Source organism: Urocitellus parryii, chromosome 7 (genome assembly GCF_045843805.1).
Source record: "Urocitellus parryii isolate mUroPar1 chromosome 7, mUroPar1.hap1, whole genome shotgun sequence".
NCBI lineage: Eukaryota > Metazoa > Chordata > Mammalia > Rodentia > Sciuridae > Urocitellus > Urocitellus parryii.
In genome coordinates this window covers 133964972-133989796 of record NC_135537.1, presented here as the reverse complement: position 1 = coordinate 133989796, position 24825 = coordinate 133964972, and the positions used below count along the sequence as shown (strand labels likewise).

The 24825-nt window shown below is 41.3% G+C and overlaps 1 protein-coding gene across 1 annotated transcript; it reads left to right on the top strand.

The window, feature by feature from the left end:
- Nucleotides 1-1444: 1444 nt before the first annotated feature.
- Nucleotides 1445-23863, top strand: Tekt1 (tektin 1). Its single transcript, XM_026393978.2, has 7 exons — nucleotides 1445-1634; nucleotides 9928-10093; nucleotides 12409-12537; nucleotides 12944-13087; nucleotides 15039-15261; nucleotides 22981-23177; nucleotides 23656-23863. Exons 1-7 carry the CDS (start codon nucleotides 1445-1447, stop codon nucleotides 23861-23863), a joined length of 1257 nt encoding a protein of 418 aa, XP_026249763.2.
- The last annotated feature ends 962 nt before the right edge of the window (nucleotides 23864-24825 follow it).

Here is a 24825-nt window from a genome sequence, read left to right as displayed (position 1 = left end):
CTGAGGGAGGGCTACCTAGACGGAGCCAGGAGACTTGGGGTAAATTTTGGGCCTCACACTAGGACAAACTTGGGAGAGGTCATAGGAGGGACTGGACTAGGGAGAAATGGGGAGACCCCAAGTGTCTGAGGGGCTGGGTGGCCTGAGGTGCTCAGCCTAGCTGAGATCTGACTTGGCTTCCAACTTTGTGTGAAGGATTCAGAAATCCAGAGGTCTCTGAGGGCAGGAGCTCAGATTTTGGGGGGGCTGGGGTGGGGTGGGGGGCACAGCCCAGCCCTGTTTGGAGAAGGCAGCTCTTAGTCACCCACAGCTGTGTGCTGAAGAGGCGGGTACCTTTTAGTCTTGATGTTGCTGCTAGAGATGGGTAGGGAGGGGGGAGGTAGGGAGGAGTTAGCTCAGTGGAGCACTTGCTTAGCCTGAGCCAGACCCTGGGTTCAATCCCCAGCACTGGGGAAAAACAATGTTGGAGACATGTTACTGCTGGCCTCTGCTGGCTGCCTTCCTTTGAATTTCCCTTCTTGTTCTTTGCCTTGGGAAGTTTTTTTATTTTATTTTATTTTTATTTTTTTGGTGCTGAGGATTGAACCCAGGGCCTCAGGCATGCTAGGCAAACACTCCACCACTAAGCCACATCCCCAGCCTTCAATTCTTTTATCTGTCGAATAGGCTCGAGACTGAGTTGTCAGTTTACACTAATTACACTTATTCATTAAAAAAATTTTAATTGTAGATGGGCACAATACCCCTATTTTACTTATTTATGTGGTGCTGAGGATTGAACTCAGTGCTCCACGCAGACAAGGCATGTGCTCCACCACTGAGCCACAATCCCAACCCACATTTATTCATTTTTAAGGAAACATTTCTGGGCTCATCTGTATGGTAGAACTTAATTCCATGACTCAGTAATTTTAATGAATCATAAAAAAGAACATATGCATTTACCAAAAGCTGCACATGAGAATAGTCATAACATTCTCATTATACTATAAAGTGGAACAAGCCAAGAAAAAAGCAGTAGAAAAGGATGAGTTTTGATGTATTTATACAATGGCACACTACACAACAATGAGAAAGAACCTCAACTATACAAATAATACAGATGAATCTTATGAATATTGAATGAAAGAAGTCAAATGCAGAAGAATGCATAGTGTATGATTCCATTTATATTAAGTTTGAAACCAGAGGAATAATTTGGAGTATTAATGCTCAGGTTAGTGTCACCTTGTGGGGCTTGGGCAGTGACTAGTGACTGGAAAGAGGGTTGAGATGTTCCTTGATCTGGGTGCTGGCTACACAGATGCGTTCATTTTGTGTGCATGGTTTGTGATGTATGCACTTTTTGATATGTCATACTTAAATAATTATTTTAAAAGGAAAAAAATTGCTTTTATTTAACCTAAAAAAATGTCTGCCTTTGATCAGGTTTTGGAAATCTCAAATGGCTAAGCTACTACAATCTCCACCCAAGTTTCTGCCCTCAGAGTGGCACATCTCTAATAAGAATCAGTACCACAGGGCAGAGGCCCAGAGGTCCCAATCGGAACGCCTGGTGGCAGAAAGCCAGAGGCTTGTGGATGAAATTGATAAGACCACAAGGAAATCTCAAAGTGATGCGAACAAGAAAATTGGTAAGACCTCCCATATTCAGATGAGGCTACTGAGTTTTGGCTATAGTGTCGCATTCAAATGTGGCAATGGAGCACTCTTGAAATATTAGGTGACATCCTATATATTCTCCAGGCTTTGTGTTTTAGCTCACTGCCCTCAGACAGACACATAGTAACTCAGTCTGATTTTCAGCCATCTGCCAGCCATCATTGATTTGGTACACGTTTAGAGATCTGTGGATCTATGCCCTGGGAATGATCAGAATCTCTGCTTTTTAGGGGCTCCTGGTTAAAGAGGAGAAAGATACAAAAGTTGATGTTCAGACCATAACCAGATAGGTGCTGGAATAGGAAAATTAAGGTAGGGATGGGATAGGAACTGGAAAACTGGGAATGTTTTCCTAGAGAGAAACATTTGAGCAGGGTCTTAAAGGAAGAATAATTTTTCTCTTGACAATTCCATACTTAAAAATGGTATTTAAAGAATAGTACCCCTAAATAAGTAAGAACAAAAATAAATATAAAGCAAAACAAGCAACATCTCCTGAACACCAAGAGATGATAGGCCAGAGGCTACAACTCAAATATCTATAGTGGCCAGGTAGGTAACAAAGGGGTTGGATGTAAGACCATAGTGAGTGGTGACAACTGATTTTCAAGCTCTAAATTTTAATGTCTTTGATTCATTGAATAATTTAGAAGTCTAGCCATTTATAAGGTCATTAAAAAACATCAAGGGCTGGGGGATGTAGCTTAGTGGTAAAGCATGTGTTTTGCATGTAGAAGGCCCTGGGTTTGATCTCTAGCACTGCAAAAACACAACAATAACAATAACAAAAATCACATGCTTAGGAATAAATCTAACAAAAGATGTGCAAGAGTTCTACACTGAAAATTACCACCCATTATTGTAAAAAACTAAAGTGGTTATAAATAAAAGCAAGGATATATGAGTTAATGGATTAGAAGAATCGGTATTTTAAAGATGCCAATTCTCCCTAGGTTAATCTATAAATTCAGTGCAATACTAATAAAAAAAAAGTCTCAGCAGAATTTCTGATGAAATTGGCAAACTGCTTCTAAATTCATAGTGGCAATACAAAGGGTCAAGCATAGACATGACTAAGTTCTAGAAGAACACAGCTGGGAGACTGTGGATTATAAGACCTATTCTTATAAAGCAATGATAATTAAGGCAATGAAATATAGGCAAGGATAGACAAATTGACATAGGAACAAATTGACAAGGATAGACAATGAGACATAGTGGAGAGATGAGAAATAAACTTATACATTTATGTTCGTCTGATTTATGATAAAAGCAGTACTGTAGTGTGATGGAAAGGGATCGTCTTTTTTAACATTAAAAAAAAAATTTAGATGTTGATGGACTTTTATTTTATTCATTTATTTATATGCGGTGCTGAGAATTGAACCCAGTGCCTCACGCATGCTAGGCAAGCACTGCATCACTGAGCTACAACCCCAGCCCCAGGATCATCTTTTCAATAAATTGGACAGTTGGACATTCACATGAAAAAAAATTATATCCCAAGCCCTACTTCATATCATGTATTAAAAAATCAAATTGAGGTGAGTGCATATCTAAATGGTAAAGATAAATTAATAAAACTTTTAGCAAACATCTTAATGACTTGGAAAAGGAAAAGATGTCTTATTTACAAAAAAACCATAAAAGCAAAAAATAATAAATGAGATTAAATTAAAGAATACATTTGTTTATCAAAGATATAGGAAGAGCTGGTTGAACTTCATTAGTCATTAAGGACATGCAAATTAAAACCACAGATTGAATGTCATTACACACCCACAGTGACTGAACTGAAAAAGCAGAGGTGATCCAAAAGAAAGGAAAAAGAAAAATCTAAGCATTAGGAAGGATGTGGAGTTACTGGAACTCTCTTCTGGTGGAAATATAAATTGTTATGACCACTTAAGAATGCTTTGGCAGCATCTACCAAAGTTGGACATGTATAACCTTTCACCTTGCCATTCCATTTTGAGGTACCAGAATCCGTCCATCCATCCATCCATCAGTCCATCCATCCATTCCTTTATTTCTTCATCTGTTAAATAGGTCCATCTCATGCTAGATTTACCAGAGTATAAAGCTGAAGATAGACACATTTTAGTAATTGTAAGATATAAAACACAAAAGATAAGTTAATAAAATTATTCCATGTTAGCCTGGATTAAAGCAATGAATGGTTGGAAAGATGAAGAGCAGAGGTGATCAATAATTATCATGTTGGATCCATGAATTAATTTTAACAATGGAAGACAAGGACAAAATAATAAAGGCAAGATGCAGGTGCATTTATGGGGAATGAGAAGAGGTCCAAGTTGTGGTACTGAATACAGGAAGGAGAGCAGCATGCTGGAGATGAGTGGACCTGAGTGGGAGTCAAGACTGAACCCTGGCTGAGGGAGACCTTGAATTTGGAAGGTTCAGTTCAGTAAGTAGCTATTTAGAATTTAGGAGGCAGCATTAGGAATCTAGAGATATCACCTTAAGACAGGAAGTAGACTACTCAAAGAAGATGTTGAAAGAGAATAAAAGAGGGCAGAGAATGAAAAGGATTTGGGGAAGTGTTGGGGAATGAGAGCTTGGGTAGAAGAACAAAAAGATCAAGGTCAGGAAGGACAAAAGACGGGGGCTCTATGGGCGAGGAAGTCTTGTGTTGTATCCAAGTCTGTCTAAATGTCAAGGAGGCGGAGAGTTGAACAAGAAGGAATCTGAACAGGTGACTTGAAGATTATTGGGGACCTTGGAGATAACAAGTCTAATAGAGAAGGTAGTGAAGGATGCAAGGTGGGGGTGGAAGTAAACTGCAAAGTAAGCGGGGAGACTTCCTTTTACAGGGTGGATGGAACACAGGCGATGGTCTCCTCTCCCTTTTCAGCTTCCAACAAAAGCAATAAAAGAGTCATGCAAGCTATGTCTCCAGAACAAGGAGATAGGTGGAAGGAAACAATAGTAGCCTAGTGATGAGAAGAATTTGGAAGCTAGAAAGCAATAAGTCAAGGGTGATACACTCAGGAATTGCAGAAGGCCAGGTGGGGTAGAGGAGAGTGAGAATGTTGCTGATTGGTGCTGTAGAAGCTCATTCAAAGCAGTCGATTTGCCAGGTTTCCATGAAATGTTCACCTTTGGATAGATCCAAGTTACTTCTGCAGGTGGAGCTTCAAGATAGAACCAGAAACCAGATAGGTTGAAAGTCTTTATCAAAAGCCCCTTCTCCACTCCACAGAAAGCTCAAAGCCAAAGGGCTCAATGAGAATCTACTGCTGAATGGTGGTTCTTCCCACTAGTTCCCAGGACAATGGTAGTGCAACTTCTTCCCCCAGACAGGGGAGACTGAAGGGTTTTTCTATGGAGAAAATAACTGGTCCAAAAAGAAAGCTCTACCAATGCTAACCTTTGGGCGTTCTCCAGTGAGATTCCTGGACTCTGCCTGATCGTTTGTACAATAAAGCATCTGGTTGACAAGCATTGTCCTCCACAAGTGGAGCCCCTGGTTAGCCTTTTAGCACACCATTCTTAAATCAGATAAGGACCACTGTGCTAGTCAGCTCTTTGTCATTGTGATAAAAATACCTGAGGAGAACAAATTAGAGGAGGAAAAGTTTATTTTGGGCTCATGATTTCAGGGGTCTCAGACCATAGATGGCCGTCTCCATTGCTCTGGGTCTGAGGTCAGGCAGAACATAATGGCAGAAGGGCTTGGTTTAGTGGAGAGAGGTTTTCAGCTCATGGTAGCCCAAAAGGGGGGGGAGAGAGAGAGATCATGGAGAGAGAGAGAGAGAGAGAGAGAGAGAGAGAGATAGGTCATGGATTGAGAGAGAGAGAGAGAGAGAGATAGGTCATGGATCGAGAGAGAGAGAGAGAGAGAGAGAGAGAGAGAGAGAGAGAGAAGAGAGAGAGAGATATCATGGAGAGATAGATAGATAGATAGATAGATCATGGATCCAGGGACAAGACATAATCCCAGGACATACCCCCCGATGACCTCCTTCCTAAGCTATGCCCCACCTCTTTCAATTACTACCCAGGAATCCATTCAGATTATTAGCCCATCAAGTTGATTAATCCACTGATGAGTTTACAGTTCTTATCATCGCCTAAAAGCCCCACCTCTGCACCTTACTGTACTGGGTACCAGGTACCTAAAACATGTGCTTTTCAAGGGGACATTTCCAAATCCAAACCATAACAATCACTAAACGTTTAAAGAAAACCTCTTTAACAGAGCAGACACCAAAACAGTCAAGCAGATGGAAACTTGGGAAATTGATTGCATTGAACAAAACACAAAATATACTATAAGCTCCTTGAGTATCAAGAGAAGATATTGAGTTGAGTACAAGTTAAAGAATGGTTACTAACGTCTAGACGATCATTGTCCAATGCATGGAACAAGAAGAGGAATCTTGAAGAAGAGGAATCAGTGAAAAGTTATTGGAAATTAAAAGCATGAGATCAGAAAAAAAAATCTTAGACATCCAAATAAATGTTGAAAGATAAAGTTAAAGAATCCTCAGAAAGTAGGGGTAGGAAAAGGCCAGGCATGGTACATGCCTATAGACCTATCTGGTTGGGAGGCTGAGGTAGGTAGATCCTTTGAAGAGTTCAAGACCAGCCTAGGCAATAAACTGAGTGAAATTCCATCTCAAAACCAAAAACAATTTGAGAAAGTAGAAGAAAAAAGAAAGAAAATAGATAACAGGAGGGGAAAGATAAAGGAATTAGAGGAACCCTTTGTAAGGCTTAATAATTAATAGAAATTCCAGCAAGAGCATAGAGAAAATGGAGGGGAAGAAATCATCTATGACAGAATACAAGACAATTTCCTGGAACCAAAGGACCTAAGTTTTCAGATTAAAAGTTCATGCCTGGTGTCTGGTACAACTAAATAAAGTTGGCACTAGTATAAAATTTTAGAACACCAAGAAAACAGAGAAATTCCTAAAAGTTTTCAGAGTGGAGAAAACAGATTACATGAAAAAAAGTCAGGAATCAGAATGGATTCAGACTTCTCAACAAAAACCCTGGGAAGTAGAAGAAAATGGAGCCAAGCCATCAGAATTTTCAATGGAAAGGATTTACAACCCATGAACCAGTGCATAGTCAAATATCATCAAAGGGTGAAGGTAGAACACGTGTGGATTTAGATTTGCAAGTTCTTAAATATTTTAACCGTAGAGGCATCCATTTCTTAGGAAGTTGCCAAAGAATGTGCTTCTGCAAGTTGAAAGGGTAATTCAAGGAGGAGGGAGAAATGCAATCTAGGAAAATGGGAGTCCAGCTTATGAGAAGGGTGAAGCAAAGTCATAAGATGGTAATCGTTCAGAATGTTATGGCTAGATTGCAATAAATCACCTAGTTGATCTGAAGACAGGAGACAGAACCATCTTTATTCACCAAATGGCAATCTGGATTCATCAGCTGGTGGGCTGTAATGCCAGATTCATGGGACCCCAATAGACTTCCAGGAGCCAAATCCAATGCAATCACACAAGAGTCTTTATTGCAAGCTCGAGCCTGGACTCACAACCATTTCCGACACAGCGGTCCCAGGGAGTGAGTCCCGTCCTTTGTTCAGTGAGGATTTATAGTTTTTTGGGAGGGATACTCTATGCGTCACAACATCACACAGCAATCATTCCATACAGAGGGAAAATCAAACAACAACTCTTAACATTGATTATTAGCACATTCACTGGTGGGAACAAATTGGGTAGGGGTGATTGGATAATACAAGAGGGCCACGAGGGGTGTACGTGCTGAACTACATGGTTTCCCAGCATGTTATCAACCACCACAAACTACTGGGGGGTCATCTGGCATCCCAGATATTTTCCCTGTCTCATGCTGATTGGTGGTTGGTAGGGGGTTGCTATGGATCCTCACCTAGCCTGACTGAGTCAGGGACACCTGGCGCTGCAGATCTCTCCTGTTATTTACAGACAAACAACTCAGCAGGGTGGCTATCTGCCTAGAAAGGCTCTGTGGGTTTTTCCAAGGACAAGGGTCATGCTCCCTTCCTTGAGGTAGAAGCTGCTGTTATTTATTTATTTTCAAAAGTGGAGTCACATCAGTTTCTCAGGCCAAGGGGCAGGCTGCAAGTCTACACCCTTCAAACCCCTCTAAGGGTTAGAGTACACATTTATAGTTCCAAACCACATTAAATGTAAGTGGCTGTTGCTATGATTCAAGACCATAAATAAACATCATGAGATCTAAAATCATCAGCAGAATGGGAAGTGGGTCAAAACGATCCTAGTTGAGTACAGTTAAAGAATGGGTTATGAACTCCCATTTTTTCCCCGTATACAGATTGTTCATAACCCACTTGAATCAAATGTATGAAATATGATATGTCAAGAGCTATGTAATATTTTGAACAACTAATAATAATAATAAAAAAAGAAAATACCAGAAAGATGAGAGAGTGATTTCCAAGCCAGAGAGTGGAGGGGCATTCTGGGAGGAGAAAATAGAAAGAAAGAAAGAAAGAAAGAAAGAAAGAAAGAAAGAAAGAAAGAAAGAAAGAAAGAAAGAAAGAAGGAAGGAAGGAAGGAAGGAAGGAAGGAAGGAAGGAAGGAAGGAAGGAAAGAAAGAAAGAATGGTTACTAACGTCTAGACAATCATTGCCCAAGAAAAATGGGAACCCAAAAGAGAATAATTTCATATTGTATAAGAACTGCCATTTTGTGTTGCCAAACACACTAGACTAAGCAACCGTTGATGGGCACAGAGGTGGGGTGTTGCCATGGGAGAAGCATTTCTTACATGACATAGAGTCTCAGGGTAAAATGGAGTCTGTTTAGTCATTGCCTACATAGCCTGGCCCATAACAAGAAAACTAGAGAGCCAGAAAGGATTCTGGGAGAGATGCCTCCAAAGAGGAAACAAAATGGATTGGAACATATTCAGAGGATACTTAAGTTCCTGTCAGAAAGTTTGAGAAGTTAATAATAAATAAATAGAAAGTGAAACAATCATTACCATAACCATTTTGCTGTCTCTGTGTATCCCACAATACAGTGTAAACTTCAAATATACACAATAAAATGTACCTAAGAAAAATAAGAGTCATTTTACAGAAAGGAAAACTGATAGTTTTACAACCAATACATTATGAATTTACAATTCGAATACCAAACTGCTCATTCTGAACTCATTATGTACTATGTGGTTTTCCTACTATAATCAGTTATCTTTTACTTAAAGTGCTTAGTAAAAAAAAAATGGAATATTGTAAGAAATTTATTATAGCATAGTATACTACATGATTCAGGTACAAATGATATTTACAAATTTACAAAAATATGACTAGACAATAAGTCCTTATTTAATGAAAAGATGATGCAAATATATTGGGAGATGGAAGGATCATGTTGTTTGAGTTGGTTAAAAGCAAATCATGCCAGATGTGGTGGCACATTCCTATAATTCCAGCTACTCAGGGGTCTGAGACAGGAGGATCACCAATTTGAGGCCAGCCTGGGCAACTTACTGAGAACTTGTCTCAAAATAAGAAATTAAAAAGGCTGAAGATGCACCTCAGTGGTAAAGTATCCTGGGTTCAATCTGCAGTACATTTAAAAACAAACAAAACCAAAACAATCTCCCCCCCCAAAAAAAAAAATCCCAAAAACAAAACAAAGAAAAGAAAATCATGGTATTTCAACATAGGAAATCAATAGATTCAATATTAAACTAATAATGTATAAATATCAGTGTAAGCAAATGCTAGAAGAAATAATAAAAGTGTTTAACTTGGTTGCTCCCTGAGAGTGGGAGTAGGTGGGGATGGGTCAGAGAATTGTAATTTGTGATACTTGTTGGACTTTTCAAGCAATATATATTTATATCCTTGATACAATGAAAAGTTATTCCAAACAGTGGGCATTGAAGAATTAGTGTAGAATGATAAATCTGATGTTTAACGTGGGAAGACCTGTCTTCCTTTCTGTTAATAAGCATCTGTAACGATAAAAAAAAATGCTCCAAGAAGCACTAAGAAGAAATGAACATGTCTGAGGTGGTTTCTCAATAGTCCTCTAGGTTCGAAGTCAGTGGTTGGCTGGGGCTGGGGTGCAGCTCAGTGGCAGAGCGCTTGCCTATTGTCTCACATGCGCAGTCCAGGGTTCCATCTCTGCAAAAGCAGAAAAGCTCACAGCAGAGAGAAATATGCAAGAGAAATATACTATCCACTGTAGGGGGAAAGAAGAAAAGTGATCTTTTGAGAGTCCATTAACCCTGGCGTAACTTCTCTGTGTGCTTCAGAACAGAGACTCGAGGAAGTCAGGTTCTGGAAGAAGGAGTTAGATGACAAACTTGAGCAGCTTGTGAATGAAACTGATGATCTACTCAATTATAAGATACGAGTGGAAAAATCCCTGGAGAGCTTTAAAGAGCCCTTGTTCATCACCGAGAGGTGCCTGGCTTACAGGTAGGAGGGGAGTTTCCTCAATGAGTCTTCTGCTCTGGGAAGCGCCATGCTAGGTAGCAAGAGCTGATTGTGCCAGGTGGTGGGTGAGAGTGATGCAGATGAGCAGGTGTTCCTTTAGCACCTGCAGTTGCCCATGGTGCTGGGCAGTGGGAGAAGTATATTGGGTTTGGTTCATGTCTAAATTCTGCTCTTAAATAACTTATTATAAGTTAGGGCTAAATTTGGTTGTGAATATCAGAAAACTGTAAAATGACATTAAACTCAAACAAAAATAATTTCTGTCTTACATTTAAGTGGTGTAGAGGTGGTCCGTTCAAGTTGGGATGATATGCCACAGTTTGAAGGTTCCAGGCTTTTTTTTTTTCTATATTGTTGTTTCTCTGCCCATGGCCTTAATTCCCCCAGATTATTTAATGATTTAAGATGGCAGTTGGAGATCCAGCCATCATATCTACACTCTCCAGCAGGTAGGAATAAGTAGGATTTGGCATTCACCATTTCTCCTTGCATGCCACTGACCAGAACTTAATCACACGGGCACACCAGTAAAAGCTAAGAAGTGATTGTATTTATTTCAGGCAACCAGGTGCTTAGTTAAAAAAAATTTAGGGGTTCTATTGCCAAAGTGAGTACAGATATTATAGCTCTCGAGAGACAATAAATCTGCCTGTGATCCAGGGAGCCACACAGAGGCACTTTGTAATACAGAGATCACTATACATGCATACCTTTTTATTATTATTTTTTTCTTCTGTAAACCTGAGTCAGATGATCCTCTGACTCTGGGGAGATGCCGATTTCCAGACCTGTTCCCTGTTGGCAGCCCTAGCTGGAGCACCCCGATAGGCCTTCTAGCTGTGAGGATAGCCCGGTCAATCTAGCATATCCTCCACACTGGCTACCGAGTGACTTTTTCCAAATGCAGGTTTGTATAAGTCACCCCCATGCTTCAAACCTTTTAATTAGAATCCCAGGCCCTAAAGGCTTCAAGATAAAGCTCACGCTTCTTATCACAGCAAACAAATGGCGATGGGGTCCCCAATGACCTCTCCAGGCCACAGTAGGGGCTTAGGAGTGCTGAGCATTTGCAGTTTCCCAAATGTACCGTTCCCTGTTCCCTTCATGATCCAGGTCTGTGCAGCAACAAGGCAGCAATTCCCCCCCCCCCCAGCCAGATTTAGAGGCATGTGAAACAAAGGTGAGTGGCAGCTGACCAATTTGCTCAAGCCCACACCCAATTTGCTCATGTCTAATCCTAATGATAATTTAGAGGCTGTTAAATTTATTTAGGATGTACTTACTATGTGCCAGGGACTGTACCGTAAACTTTTTATCTCATTTGCTCCTTGACATACCCCCACAAAGTACTCATAGTTATCCCCATTTTACAGAAGAGGAAACCAAGGCACAGATGAGTTATGTAATGTGCCTCAGGACACACAGCCAGTGGTCAGGAGAGCTTTCCTTCCAGCCATGATCATGCAAGATAGAAAAGAATAAAGCATGGAGTAGGTTTGGGGAATGAAATAGCACGGTGATTGAAAGCATGTATAATACCCAGTTTGTGCCACTGGGTAAGTTACTTAACCTGTCTGAGACTCAGTTTTCCTGATCTGTACTTGAAAAGGTTAAGCAGGAGTATTTATATAAAAACCCAGTGCCTGTCACTGTGCTCCATGCTCACTGCGGTAATATTGAATATAAACTCAGTGTTATAATAATATTTATTAAAAGAAAATATCTCACTAAATTCAATTCCTCGTCAAAGATGAGGATCAAGGAAGGAAACACATGTCGGAAATTCTAAGTCAAAAGACAATGTTCTCTCCATGTGTGCTGGCCACGCCTGTAATCCCAGTGACTCAGGAGGCTGAGGCAGGAGGATCACAAGTTTAAAGCCAGCCTCACCAATTTAGTGAGACCCTCAGCAACTTCATGAGATCATGTCTCAAAAAAAAAAAAATTTGAGGATGTACCTCAGTGATAAAGTGCCCCTGGGTTAGATCTCCTGTACTCCTCCCCGAAAAGACAATATTTCCATTGAATAGGTAAAAGGATGAGGCTTCAGGATCAATGGCCAAATTAAGGGGGGAAAAGTCCATTTGACATTTTTCAGACCCAGTGACCAGTCCCCATTCAATTGTCTTTCCTTGGGTTTTGGGTATTTTGAAGTGGGACAGACACCAACTATTGTCCATCTTCAAGTGTGTCACCCGGAAGGATCTGGTTGTCCAGGTACCTTTACAGGTCCTGATGTGGGCAGATACCAAACTGTCCCTGCATGCATTGGCTGACCAGCCTCTCCCCCTGGCCAGGGAGAAGCGTGTGGGCATCGACCTGGTGAATGACGAAGTGGACCAGGAGTTGCAGAAGGAGGCGGAGATCATCCGGGGTGTCATGGCCCTGCTGACCCGTACTCTTGAGGAGATAACAGAGCAAATTAGGTATCGCCTTCTGGGCCTGCCCTCCAAGTCTCCACTGTGAATTTCGAGAACAAGTGGTGCCCATCAAGGCTGGTTCCAGAGGAGTGGGGTTTACCACTCCCCCCTGGGGTGGTGGGGGAGGGTGGGCTGGTTTCACTGGTGGTGATGAACTAGGGGACACTGGAGCCCACTGCTGCCAGGCCTGACCCCTTATATAAAAAAATTGTCACCGTGGAAGGGAAGATCTTGAAGTCCAGGTTTGGTTATGTCAAGCCACCAATCATCAAATGGCCATGTGGGTGTGTGTTGGTGGGATGGGGAGGTGGGGATGGAAGTGTGGCCACCCTGCCGCAGACCTGGTCCCAAGAAGCTGTAGGTGCCATTGGGCTTTCCAGAGGGAGAAACCCAGCTTATTCTCTCCCTTCAGGCTGAACCGTTCTGCCAAGTACAATCTGGAAAGGGATCTGAAGGACAAGTTTGTGGCTTTGACCATTGATGACATCTGCTTCTCACTCAACAATAACTCACCAAACATCAGATATTCTGAAAACGTCCTGAGGATCGAACCCAAGTAAGTGAGGCCCTGATGCTGGCCTGGTCCCTGCTGGTCATGTCCCAGACCCCTTCAGTCAGGCAGGACTTGACCAGAGTGGAAATATTTACAAAGCATCCTACCGACAGCCAGGAGCTGAGGAGAGGCAGGCTCAGGGCAAAGATGGGCACTGACCAGTGCCCACCCAGACACAGTGCCCAGAGGCTCCTCTCTCTGAAAAAGTCTGCTGTTACACCTTCTTTTACCTATTTATGTTTTTAAAAGTAAAAGATCCTAAAAACATAAAAGGTGAGTTAATAATTTTCCTCTACCTTTCTTTTTTCATCTTCTATCCTCCAAGATAAACAGTGTTACCTGTGGGCTCATGCAAACAGTTGTATGCACACTCACCCACACAAATATATTTTGTTTAGTTTGCAAGGATGAAAATATACTACATACCTCTTCTGTAACATCTTACTTGCAATTTTCAATTAATATTAGATCACAGACCTAACTCATTCTAATTTTAAAAAAATCACTTTGAAATAACTATACATACAGAAAAGTGCACAATACTGTACAGTTAAGTGGATTGTATTATAACAATACAATAATCTCTTTTTCTGTATAACAGTTTACTCCAAAATTTAGCAGCTTGAAACAATAAACATTTTTCCCCCCCATGGTTTCAGTGGGTTGAAAGCTGAGGCACTGCTTAGCTGGGTTGAGGTCAAGCTGGCTGGTGGGGCTGCAGCCCATCTAAGGTCCACTTCCAAGATGACTTGTGATGGCAGACCTGGGTTCCTTCCACACAAATTTCTCATGAGATGACAGTCTCATGACATGACAGCGGGCTTCTCCCACATTGAGTGATCTAAAAGAAAAAAGAGAGGGAGGGGGCCAGGGTTGTGGCTCAGTGGCACAGCGCTTGCCTAGCATGCATGAGGCACTGAATTCGATCCCTGGCGCCAAATAACAACAAATAAAATAAAGGTATTGTGTCCATCTACAACTCAAAAAATAAAGAGGGAGGTGGAGGGAGAGGGAGAGAACCCAATACAGAGGCCACAGTCCTTTTTATACCCTAACCCCAGGGCTGACATCTCATCTTTCTACTTGTGAGAAACAAGCCAGGTTCCTCCCATACTCCAGGTGAGGAGACTACACAAAGATGGGACCAGGAGGCAGGGATCACTGGGGATCAGCTCAGAGACTGCCTCCAATCACAAAGTAGACAATCCTCATGTAACCAACAACCAGGGCAAGAAAGAAAACATCTCTACCCCTTCACTACCACAGAAACCCTTCTAGTCCTCTTCTGATCAATACTTTTATCTTTTCCCTAAATATAGCCACCCTCCTCTCTTCTAAAAGGTTTGTTTTGACTGCTTTTTATTACACAGCATCATATATATATACTCCATATCTATTTTCTTGCAATTAACTTTGAGATTCGTAAATGCCGTCAAAGTTCCTCATCAAACTAGCAATCATTTCTCCCTTCTCTTCCTCTGCCCCCTCCTCCTCCCCCTCCTCCTCCTCCTCCTCCTCCTCCTCTTCTTTCTTTTTGTATTTGTATGGGTTCACGGTTTCCTATGTTATCTAGTTTGTTACAACCCATTACTATTTATTATTCTGATGCTCAATTTGTTCTTAGCCGTGTGATCTAGACCAAGTTATTTCATTTTTCCAAGACTTAGTTTGCTTCCTCTGTAAAAAAGGGTTATAAAAGTTAGCTCACTAGGCTGTTATGAGGATTAAATGAGGCAATGTCTATAAGATGCCTGTCCAGTGGGAAGTTTCCCAAAGATATTGCTATTGACAGACCGCTGTTCTCTCTCCCTGGAGACAGGAAGAACATGCTAGGTGCTTCTGCTGGTGAAGGTAGACTTAACTTCCAGAGCATTTCCTGGGCTCGGGCCCCTCCCCGCCCCTCTTCCCCGGTCCAGACGTGCTGTGAATGGTTGAGTGTGTGGGTTGGTTTCAGCTCGGTGAGTCTGGAAGACTGGTTGGACTTCTCCAACACCAACGTGGAGAAGGCTGACAAGCAGAGGAACAATTCCCTGGCCCTGAAGGCCCTGGTGGACAGCATCCTGTCCCAGACGACCAGCGACCTGCGCAAGCAGTGTGAGGTGGTGGACTTGGCATTTGAGAACGGGCTGAAGGTGATCAAGGATGCCAGGGACAAGCTGGCTACTCATCTGGCCAAGGTGAGGCCCCTGGGGGTGGGGGACAGAGAAGAGTGGGTTTGGGAGTTTTGCCTTGGAATCATAAAGGCCATCTGGGCTGGGCCACTGTCATCCTGGTGTACGTCATGAAATAGGGTCATTTGCATCTCTTCATCTTAGCAGCAGGCTTTGGGTTTGGGGGGACTGGAGTACGACCTTCCCCCACTCTGGGTTTCCACTGTCAAAAAGCAGAGATACGAAGAATACAGCACAGAGGCAGGAGATGGGAGGCTTGGGGGTCCGGCTGGCTCTCTGACATCCCAGGCTTCAGCCCTTTTTATGTGACATGGAGATATGAGCTGCCTGGTCTCAGACATCTTTTATGACTCTGAACTCCCATGAGTTGATGCTACCGGTTTCTCCCAACCCAGTTGTCACTCTGGGCCTCTGGCCAGTTGTCCCTCCCATTATCTAGGTGTGCTCGTAAACTAGCTTTTGGGGTTGGGGGCAGGAGGGGAAAAAGGCTCTGAGTTGTGGAATTTGCAGATTTCCATGGTGTAAATATTTCCACTGTGGTCAGTTTTGAGCTACCTATTTAACAATGGGCGGGCAGAGTTGCTGAATACCTAACAACCAGGCTCCAGCACAACTTCCTTACCATCCCATCCTGGATCCTGATGACCAGCACCCCTGACCCGCACCCCAGGCTAAGCCATCTAGAGGAATGGTGCTATATTTGGTCCAAATGTAAGAGATGGGGGCCAAACTCCAGTCTGGTGATAGCTAGCTGGGTTCCTTTAGCAGACACCTCAAGCTTTCTGAGCCCCTTGCCTCAACTCCAACACGGGAGTTGGGGCTCTGCATATTCCAGAGAAACAGAGTCTAGGGAACCCGAGTCCAACACAGTGCAAGCCGTACACGTCATTTTACATTTTCAAGTAGCCACTTTTTAAAAAAAGCAAAAAGAAACAGGTAAAATCAATTGTTATGTTTTATTTAACCTGCTATGTAAAAAAACCCCAAACAAAACCCTTTTACTTCAACATATCATCAACATAACAAGTGATATATATTAATTTGGGGGGGAGTAGGGCGGGGAGTGCTGGAGTTTTAGCCCTGGGGCTCTTTACCACTGATCTACTTCCTCAGAACTTTTTAGCTTTTGAGACAGGATCTTGCTAAGTTGCTGAGGGTCTCACTAAAGTTGCTGAAACCGGCCTTGAACTTTTGATGCTCCTGCCTCAGCCTCCCAAGTCACTGGGATTTCAGACATGCACCACTGTGCCTGGTTATTTTACCTTTTTTTTTTTTTAAAACCAAGAGGTGTATAGCCATCCCTTGATATTTGTAGGGACTTATTGCAGGACCTTCCTTGCATACCAAAATTTGTGGATGCTGAGTGGTTTTATATAAAAATGGTATAGTATTTGCAGCTAATATACATACATCTTCCCATACACTTCAGTTCATCTCCAGATAATTTATAATCTATAGTGGTATAATACAATGTAAATAGCCGTTACACTGTATGGTTTATGGGATAATGACAAGAAAAAAAGTCTGTATGTACTCAGTATAGACATGATTGTTTTCCAAATATTTTCTATCCATGGCTGGTTGAAATTGGTAGATGCAGAACCTGAGGATGCAGAGGACTGCCATTTGACACTAACAGCACAGCTCAGTTAGGGTTAGGCACATGTCATACGCTCAGTGGTCACATGTGACCAGTGGCTGCTAGGTTAGTCTTCACTGTGGAAGGGTGTAAGAAGGTTCATATAAGAGGGATGGGCTTAGAGACTGTGGGCATCAAAATTTAATCCGAAATCATTTTAATATTCAGAACAGTTGTGGTGTAAGAGAAAGAATATATATAATATATGTATATACATACATACATATATATATATATATGTATACATACACACACACACACACACACACACACACACACTTTTTTTTTTAAAGTTGGATTTCATCAAATGCAAAGGCCTGAGGAGTTAACAGGGGAAATCACTTAGGCCTCCTAAGAGCTAAAATATTCAAGATCCAACTAAGAGACTTAGCTACCTGGAGGGGGTGGCATTGTTATGTGAACTGAAGGATTAGGGAATGTGTGCTTTGAATAACTCTGAGGCCCTTCACCCTTATTTGGAGGCCACCAACCTAGGTTTTATAAGAAAAGAGTCTGCCTGGCTGTCATCTTGCTAGAAGCCTTCTTGGTCACGGGGGACTCACCAAGCTCAAAAGAAGACCTCCAAATTAAACACAGAATAACCTTCACTTTGTTTGTAATGACACAATTGTTTTCTTATAGGGCAAAACGTATTTTAACCTCAGATTTACAATTAAGTCTAGAATTTTTTTTTCTTTTTGGGGTACTGGAGATTAAACTCAAGGCCTTGTCCATGAGAGGCAGGTACTCTACCATCTCAGCTATATTCCCAGCCCTAGTCTAGGAATTTTTAAGATAATGTAGCACAGAGGTAGCCAACTGTTTTGATGAAAAGGTCAAGTTGGAAGTATTTTAGGCTTTATGGGAAAAGAGGAAAAAAATAAAGGATATTATGTTGATATTTAGTAAGAAAGAAAACAAATTTCCACAAATTCACTTGTGAAATTCAAAATAGAGTAGTAATAATGACACAAACACAAACATATAGTAATACAGGTCTACTAAGAGGAAGAAGGGAATTATGTTTTAGAGAGAAATGTAACATATTGCTTTGTTGGGATTCAAAGTTAATGTTTTCTATAAATTCGTTTGCAAATATTCATCTGTTAATGTTGATCTGTAGTGAGACTTTACATAATCCATCTCTGAAAATGTCTTTGCATTCAGATAGGTACTGCCAATTTATGCTAACAAGTTGTGAGCATATGATTTTAATTGAACATATTCATTACTTGGAAGGCATTTATAGAATGCTGTGAGAGTCTTCTGGTGTTTGCTTTTTAGCATATCATTCATTACCTTTCAGATTAATCACTTCCCATTGAAGATGAGGTAGAAGCTCCTTAACTGAACAAGTTAAGTGGATTTTGAAGTATGAAATTTCCTTTAGACTTGCTGTGAGGTCCAAGAAAACAACACTGGAACTTGGAGAATATTTGTTGCAGATTTCTGTGGGAGTAGTGGTCTTGCTTCTTGTTTTAACATTTGCTAGCACAGGAAATGCATAAAGCAGGACATCATTTGTAATTAAAATCATGGTTAGTTTTTGAAATGACTTAGGTTGGAATTCTCAAGAAATATGAAGTCTATGGCAAAAGCTAATTGAGGGATCTTTTTTAAAAAAATTTTTTAGGGTGATTTTTTTTTTAAATGTCAATCTTGGTCCTGAGCTAAAATTAATCATAAGAAAATCTTACCACTACTGAGACACTGAATTACTGAGTGGTAGGACATACTAGGATATTCAACTTCTGTTTCTGACAAAAATTCACAGAAATATAATGGTTGAGAGCTAATGAAGTTCACTGTTGTGGATGCTGGCTCAATATCACAGGATAGATCCAAATATTTTCTTTCTTTTTTTCTTTTTTTCATTTTTTCTTTTTCTTTTTTTTATTGTTGGTTGTTCAAAACATTACATAGTTCTTGATATATCATATTTCACACTTTGATTCAAGTGGGTTATGAACTCCCATTTTTACCCCGTATACAGATTGCAGAATCACATCAGTTACACTTCCATTGATTTACATATTGACATACTCATGTCTGTTGTATTCTGCTGCCTTTCCTATCTTCTATCCCCCCTCCCCTCCCCTCCCCTCCACTCTTCTCTCTCTACCCCCTCTACTGTAATTCATTTCTCCCCCTTGTATTATTTTCCCCTTTCCCCTCACTTCCTCTTGTATGTAATTTTGTATAACCCTGAGGGTCTCCTTCCATTTCCATGCAATTTCCCTTCTCTCTCCCTTTCCCTCCCACCTCTCATCCCTGTTTAATGTTAGTCTTCTTCTCATGCTTTTCTTCCCTACTCTGTTCTTAGTTACTCTCCTTATATCAAAGAAGACATTTGGCATTTGGTTTTTAGGGATTGGCTAACTTCACTTAGTATAATCTGCTCTAATGCCATCCATTTCCCTCCAAATTCTATGATTTTGTCATTTTTTAATGCAGAGTAATACTCCATTGTGTATAAATGCCACATTTTTTTTTATCCATTCGTCTATTGAAGGGCATCTAGGTTGCTTCCACAGTCTTGCTATTGTGGATTGTGCTGCTATGAACATCGATGTAGCAGTGTCCCTGTAGCATGCTCTTTTTAGGCCTTTAGGGAATAGACCGAGAAGGGGAATAGCTGGGTCAAATGGTGGTTCCATTCCCAGCTTTCCAAGAAATCTCCATACTGCTTTCCAAATTGGCTGCACAAATATTTTCTTAGAAGTTCCTTCTGATGAATAATAAATACAATGATAGGCTCTAAATAACGTATTTTTCGCACGCTCTATAAATTTGTTCAGTCAAGCCTTTTTCTGTTCAACACCACTTCTTAGCAGATTCCACTTCATGTTGTATTTAATAAGCATTTTCTCTACTTTTTGGAAATACTTATGTCATGCAGAATATATTCATAGAGCTATTTATCTAGTTACTTCAAACTCAGCATTGACTCCTTGAATAAAGGTCACTAGGCAGTGTCAGAACACCTGTCAACTCATTGAGGAGAACCATCTCTAAATGACTTGCCTTTTTTCTTAATTGATTATTAATCTACTCCCTATGCCCTCAACACTTTGCAATCGTTCTATAGAAAGACTAATGGTCTCAAATAAGTTTATATTCTCTGGACACATTTCCTTAGTCACTGCAGTCAAACATAATTTCATTAGCTAGCAAATGACTTTCCTTGCCTGCCTAACGAATGAGCCATTGGGAACTTTAATTTGATTGCAGCCTCATTTTCATTTTTGAGATGCTCTGCAGTGATGAGATACTCTATTTTAAAATTTTCTAATTTTTCTGATCATTGCTTTCTTGTGAGTTGAGATTATTGCGATCAATGCTTAGTCTGAAAACTTATTGTACTTTTTCGGTACAGCTACAGTGTCATCGGCTAATACATGCACTGATTTGACATCTAATTCATTAACAAAACCTATATGCTCCACTGGGCCATTAAAATGCATCACATGAAGCCCAATTTTCTTGTTTTAACATGATGGGTATGCTCTGTGCTATGGTTTGACTGTTTAATGACCCTTCCAAAATTTATTTTGAAACTCAATCTCAATCAACAGTGTTAAAAGATGGAACTTCAGGAGCGATCCTAATGGATGGGATGAAAGCCTTAATAAAGAGCCAGATGGAACTAGTAAGGCCTTTTTGCTCTTCTGCCATCCACATGGGTGGGTGGTCATTCATCTCCTCTTAAGGTCTTTGCAACAGGGTACCATTTTGAAACAGAGAAAGTAGCCCTCAACAGAACACTGAATCTGCTGGTGCCTTGACCTTGAACTCCCTAGCTCCAGAATTACGAGAACCGAATTTCTGTTCTTTATAAATTATCCAGTTTCAGGTATTTTAAAAACAGCAGCAGGAATGGACTAAGACATACTGGAAATAAAACAAGAAAACAAGATGTCATGATATGTGTGGTGATACGTGGCTGGAAAGCTCTCAAGTTACATCCATGTCACTGTGATTTGCAGTCCTCTGGGCAACAGTGCAAAGCAACCACATACAGTCTGTTGCAACCCCTTGGCTCTGCCACTGCAGTTCAAAAGCAGACAGAAATAAACGCGTGAGCATGGCTGGGTTCCAATACCACTTTATTTATTGACACTGAAAACTGAGCTTTATGTAATTTCCACATGACATGAAATATTCTGCTTCTGATCGTTTCAACCATTTATAAATGTAAAACTTCTAAGTGAATAAAAAATAAGCCACAGTCTCAGGTGAAATATTTTCAGGGAACCTATCTGATAAAGGACTGTTATCCAAAATATACAAAGGACTCTTAAAACTCAACAATAAGGAAAGAAACAGCTAAAAATGGGCAAAAGATCTGGACAGACACCTTTGCGACAAAGATACAGCAGTGGCAATTAAGCATATGAAATATGTTCAACATCATATGCCATTAGGAAATTGCAAATTGAAAAAAAAACAATAAGATACCTCTATATGCCTATAGAAAACTCCAAAATATGGAGTAAACATGAAATGCTGTTGAGGGTTTGGGGCAATAGCAACTCTTGTGCAGTCCTGGTGGGAATTCAAAATGGGACAGCTGCTTTGATAGACAGTTTGGCTTCTTCTTACAAAACAAAACATACTCTTACATTATCAATCTCATGTCTTAAATATTTGCCCAGAAGAGTTGAAAATTTACGTCCACACAAATTGCTGTACATGTTAGTAGCAGCTTTTTTTTTTTTTTTTTTGGCTTTTACTGGTGCATTATAACTGTATATAATAGTTGGGTTCGTTTTGACATAATCATGCATGCTTGGAATTTTATTTATTCCATTTCAGTCCCCAGTGCCCCTGCTTTCCCTCCCTTCCCCCCTACCCCTTTTTCCTTCTACTTTAATGGTCTACTTTCCACTCATTTATATATATATATATATATATATATATATATATATATATATATATATATATATATATATAATATAATTCACTGTGGTATATTTATACATGCACATCACATAATTTTGTCAAATTCTGTATTTCCTCCCCTTTCCTGTACTTCCTCCTTCCCCCTCAATCTCCTTCTATCTTAGAAATATTCACTCATGTATCTGAGACTGAAATGACATATGATCTGGGATTTGCTTTAAAATAATTAAGCTGATGGATGGAGGACCTGGGGAGAAGGAGATATGGATGAAACAAGACTGGCTATCTATTGATTCCTTTTTATATTGATATGGGTACATGAGACTCATTAGTCTATTTACCTTGGTGTATGTTTGGAAATTTCCATGGGGGTACAAAGTTAAAAACAAAACAAAACAAACAAACTAACTCAAGGAAGAAATGCATTTTTTTTTTCTTGGTGGTACTGGGTCTTTGGGCATGCTAGGCACATGCTCTAACACTGAGCAACATTCCCAGCTATAACTAAATAGTATTCTTTTATATATATATATATATATATATATATATATATATATATATATATATATATATATATATAGTTTTGTTGTAGTTGACACATACTTTTATTTTATTCACTTGTTTTTATGTGGTGCTGAGGATCGAACCCAGGGCCCCGTATGTGCTAGGCGAACGCTCTACCGCTGAGCCACAACCCCAGCCCCACTAAATAGTATTCTTAAAAAACCAAGTAACTTGTGAGTGATGTTTCTGTGCACAAAGCCACTCTCAAGAACGCTGACAAAGTTCAGGTGGCTCTGTCACACTCTCTCCCCAGGCCTCAGGAAGACAGAACCTGGGGGGGAGTTCATAGGAAACAGTCTCTGTTCCTATCTGAAGGTGCTTTGTATCCAGGTAGTGAGGCCTGAGCAGGCCTGGCCTTTGCTGAGGGCCTTCTCTGGGGGTGGAAGCTGTTTACATCACACCGTTGGGCTATGAGGTGACAATGGTGAGGTTCTAAGGTCAGATGAGAACCTCGCCCAGCAGCAATCATTGCTTTGGGGAAGAGAGATCAGCCTTATTTTGGGGTTCTGCTCAGACAGAAATCTGAGTTCCCTTCTCCCTAACCCACATAATCACAACAGGTCTGGCTGTGCGCTGTTGAGTTTTGGGGAGTAATAACCTGGCCTAATTCTTTCCATAAGGTCATGGAAGAGATTGCTTCCCAGGAGAAAAACATTGCACTTCTTGAAAAAGCCATCCTTGATCAAGAGGGGCCTGCCAAAGTGGCACACACACGCCTGGAGAACAGGACCTACCGGCCTAACGTGGAGCTGTGTCGTGATGTTGCTCAGTACCGACTCCTCAAGGAGGTTCAGGAGATCAACCATAATGTTGCACGGTAGGGCAGCAGCCAGGGGCAGAGAGGCCCAGAGTGCCACCCAATCTGGATTGGAACCCTAACCTGGATGGCAAGCAGGGACCAGCCAGTGGCCTTACAGGGAGAAACCTGCTCTGTATCAGAGGTTTCCTTCCTCTACTAACTCCAGCCAAAATTGTTGCCATATGGGAAATGGATCCCCATGTTGAGATTTTTTTTCCAAATCCAGATGTTTAGGTAAAATCTGCGGTTTTAAATATTGGCATTTTTATGGAAAAGTCATGAATCTGGCCTAAGGCCACCAATCAGAAATATTTATTCCAAAGAGAGAGGGAAGGGAAGAGCACATACTAATTTGGCTCCTAGTTGGATACCCAGACCCCCCCCCCAAAAAAAAAAAAAAACCCAAACAAACAAACAAACAAAACAAAACAAACAAACAAAAAACAAACAAAGATGCAGAAAGAGAAATCATTCCTTTGTGTTCTCCTTCCTGCAGATTAAAGGAAACCTTGGCCCAAGCTCATGTGGAGCTGAAGGGGCTGCATCGCAGACAGCTTGCCCTGCAGGAGGAAATCCAGGTGAAAGAGAACACCATCTACATAGATGAAGTGCTGTGCATGCAGATGAGGAAGTCCATTCCGCCCCGGGAAGGCGATGAACTCTCGGGCTGGTCCGGGGGCAGCTGCCCTGAGGCCGTCTGCTAATAGTAGGGACAGTTCAGATTTTCATTAAACGACATCATTAAACATTATAAAGAACTCTGATTTCAGGTCGGCTGCGAAACTTGAGTCAGCCTGCCACAATTTCTGGGGAGGTGGGGGAGGGATTCCAGCTTCCTTGTGGGGCGGAGAGGCTGGGGGTGAGATGGTGGTGGGGGATTTGGTGGGTGGCGAGGTTCAATTCTGCCGCTGCTGGCGTGGTGGGTGCTTAGCAGTTCAATGCTAGGCGCAGGCCGCTGATAGTATCACGGGACTCAGGGTGGGGGAGGGGAGTTCAAGATGTTTTAATTGAGGTTCATTTTAATAGAGTGGCTGGGCTGGATCCCCTATCCGGGCAGGTCCCTCTTACTCAGGAGATGGGTTGCTACTATTTCTCTTGGCTCTCAAAATCCCTTTTCCCTAGAAAGCCATGTAGTGATTGCTGACCTAACCCCTCCTGGCTGGTCAGTGGAAAGTCTACTCAAAACTTAGGTGAATGAGAGCAGTCCTGGATCTGGAGCCCGCCTGAATGAAATGAAAAGGGATTAGGGACACGGGACCTTCCAGGCTTTAAAAATTAGATCTAGGATGAAGAAGGGAGGAGCCAGGTTGCTGAGGTTCTGGGGTCATGGGTAAAAGAGTGGGACGTCTCTGGGCTAGGAAGCCAGGACCCCTCTGCACATCTGCTGCGGGATGGGCGGCGCTTGGCTTGTGCACCGACCTGTGGATTGCGGGTTTGGAAAAGAACCACAACTGTTCCTGGGCTCTGGAGGCGTCTTCTACTGGTAAAGCGTGTCCTTTAGCGCCCCCACGCGGCAAGGAATTATATACATACGTTCTTTTTAAGAGTGTGTTTGGTGTTGGTTTTCCAGACCAATTAATAATCATTGGGAGTATATTTTCCCCTATAAATAATCAAGTAATAATAAAAGAAAGGAAAAAAAACCCTCCAAATTCTTGTTACTGCT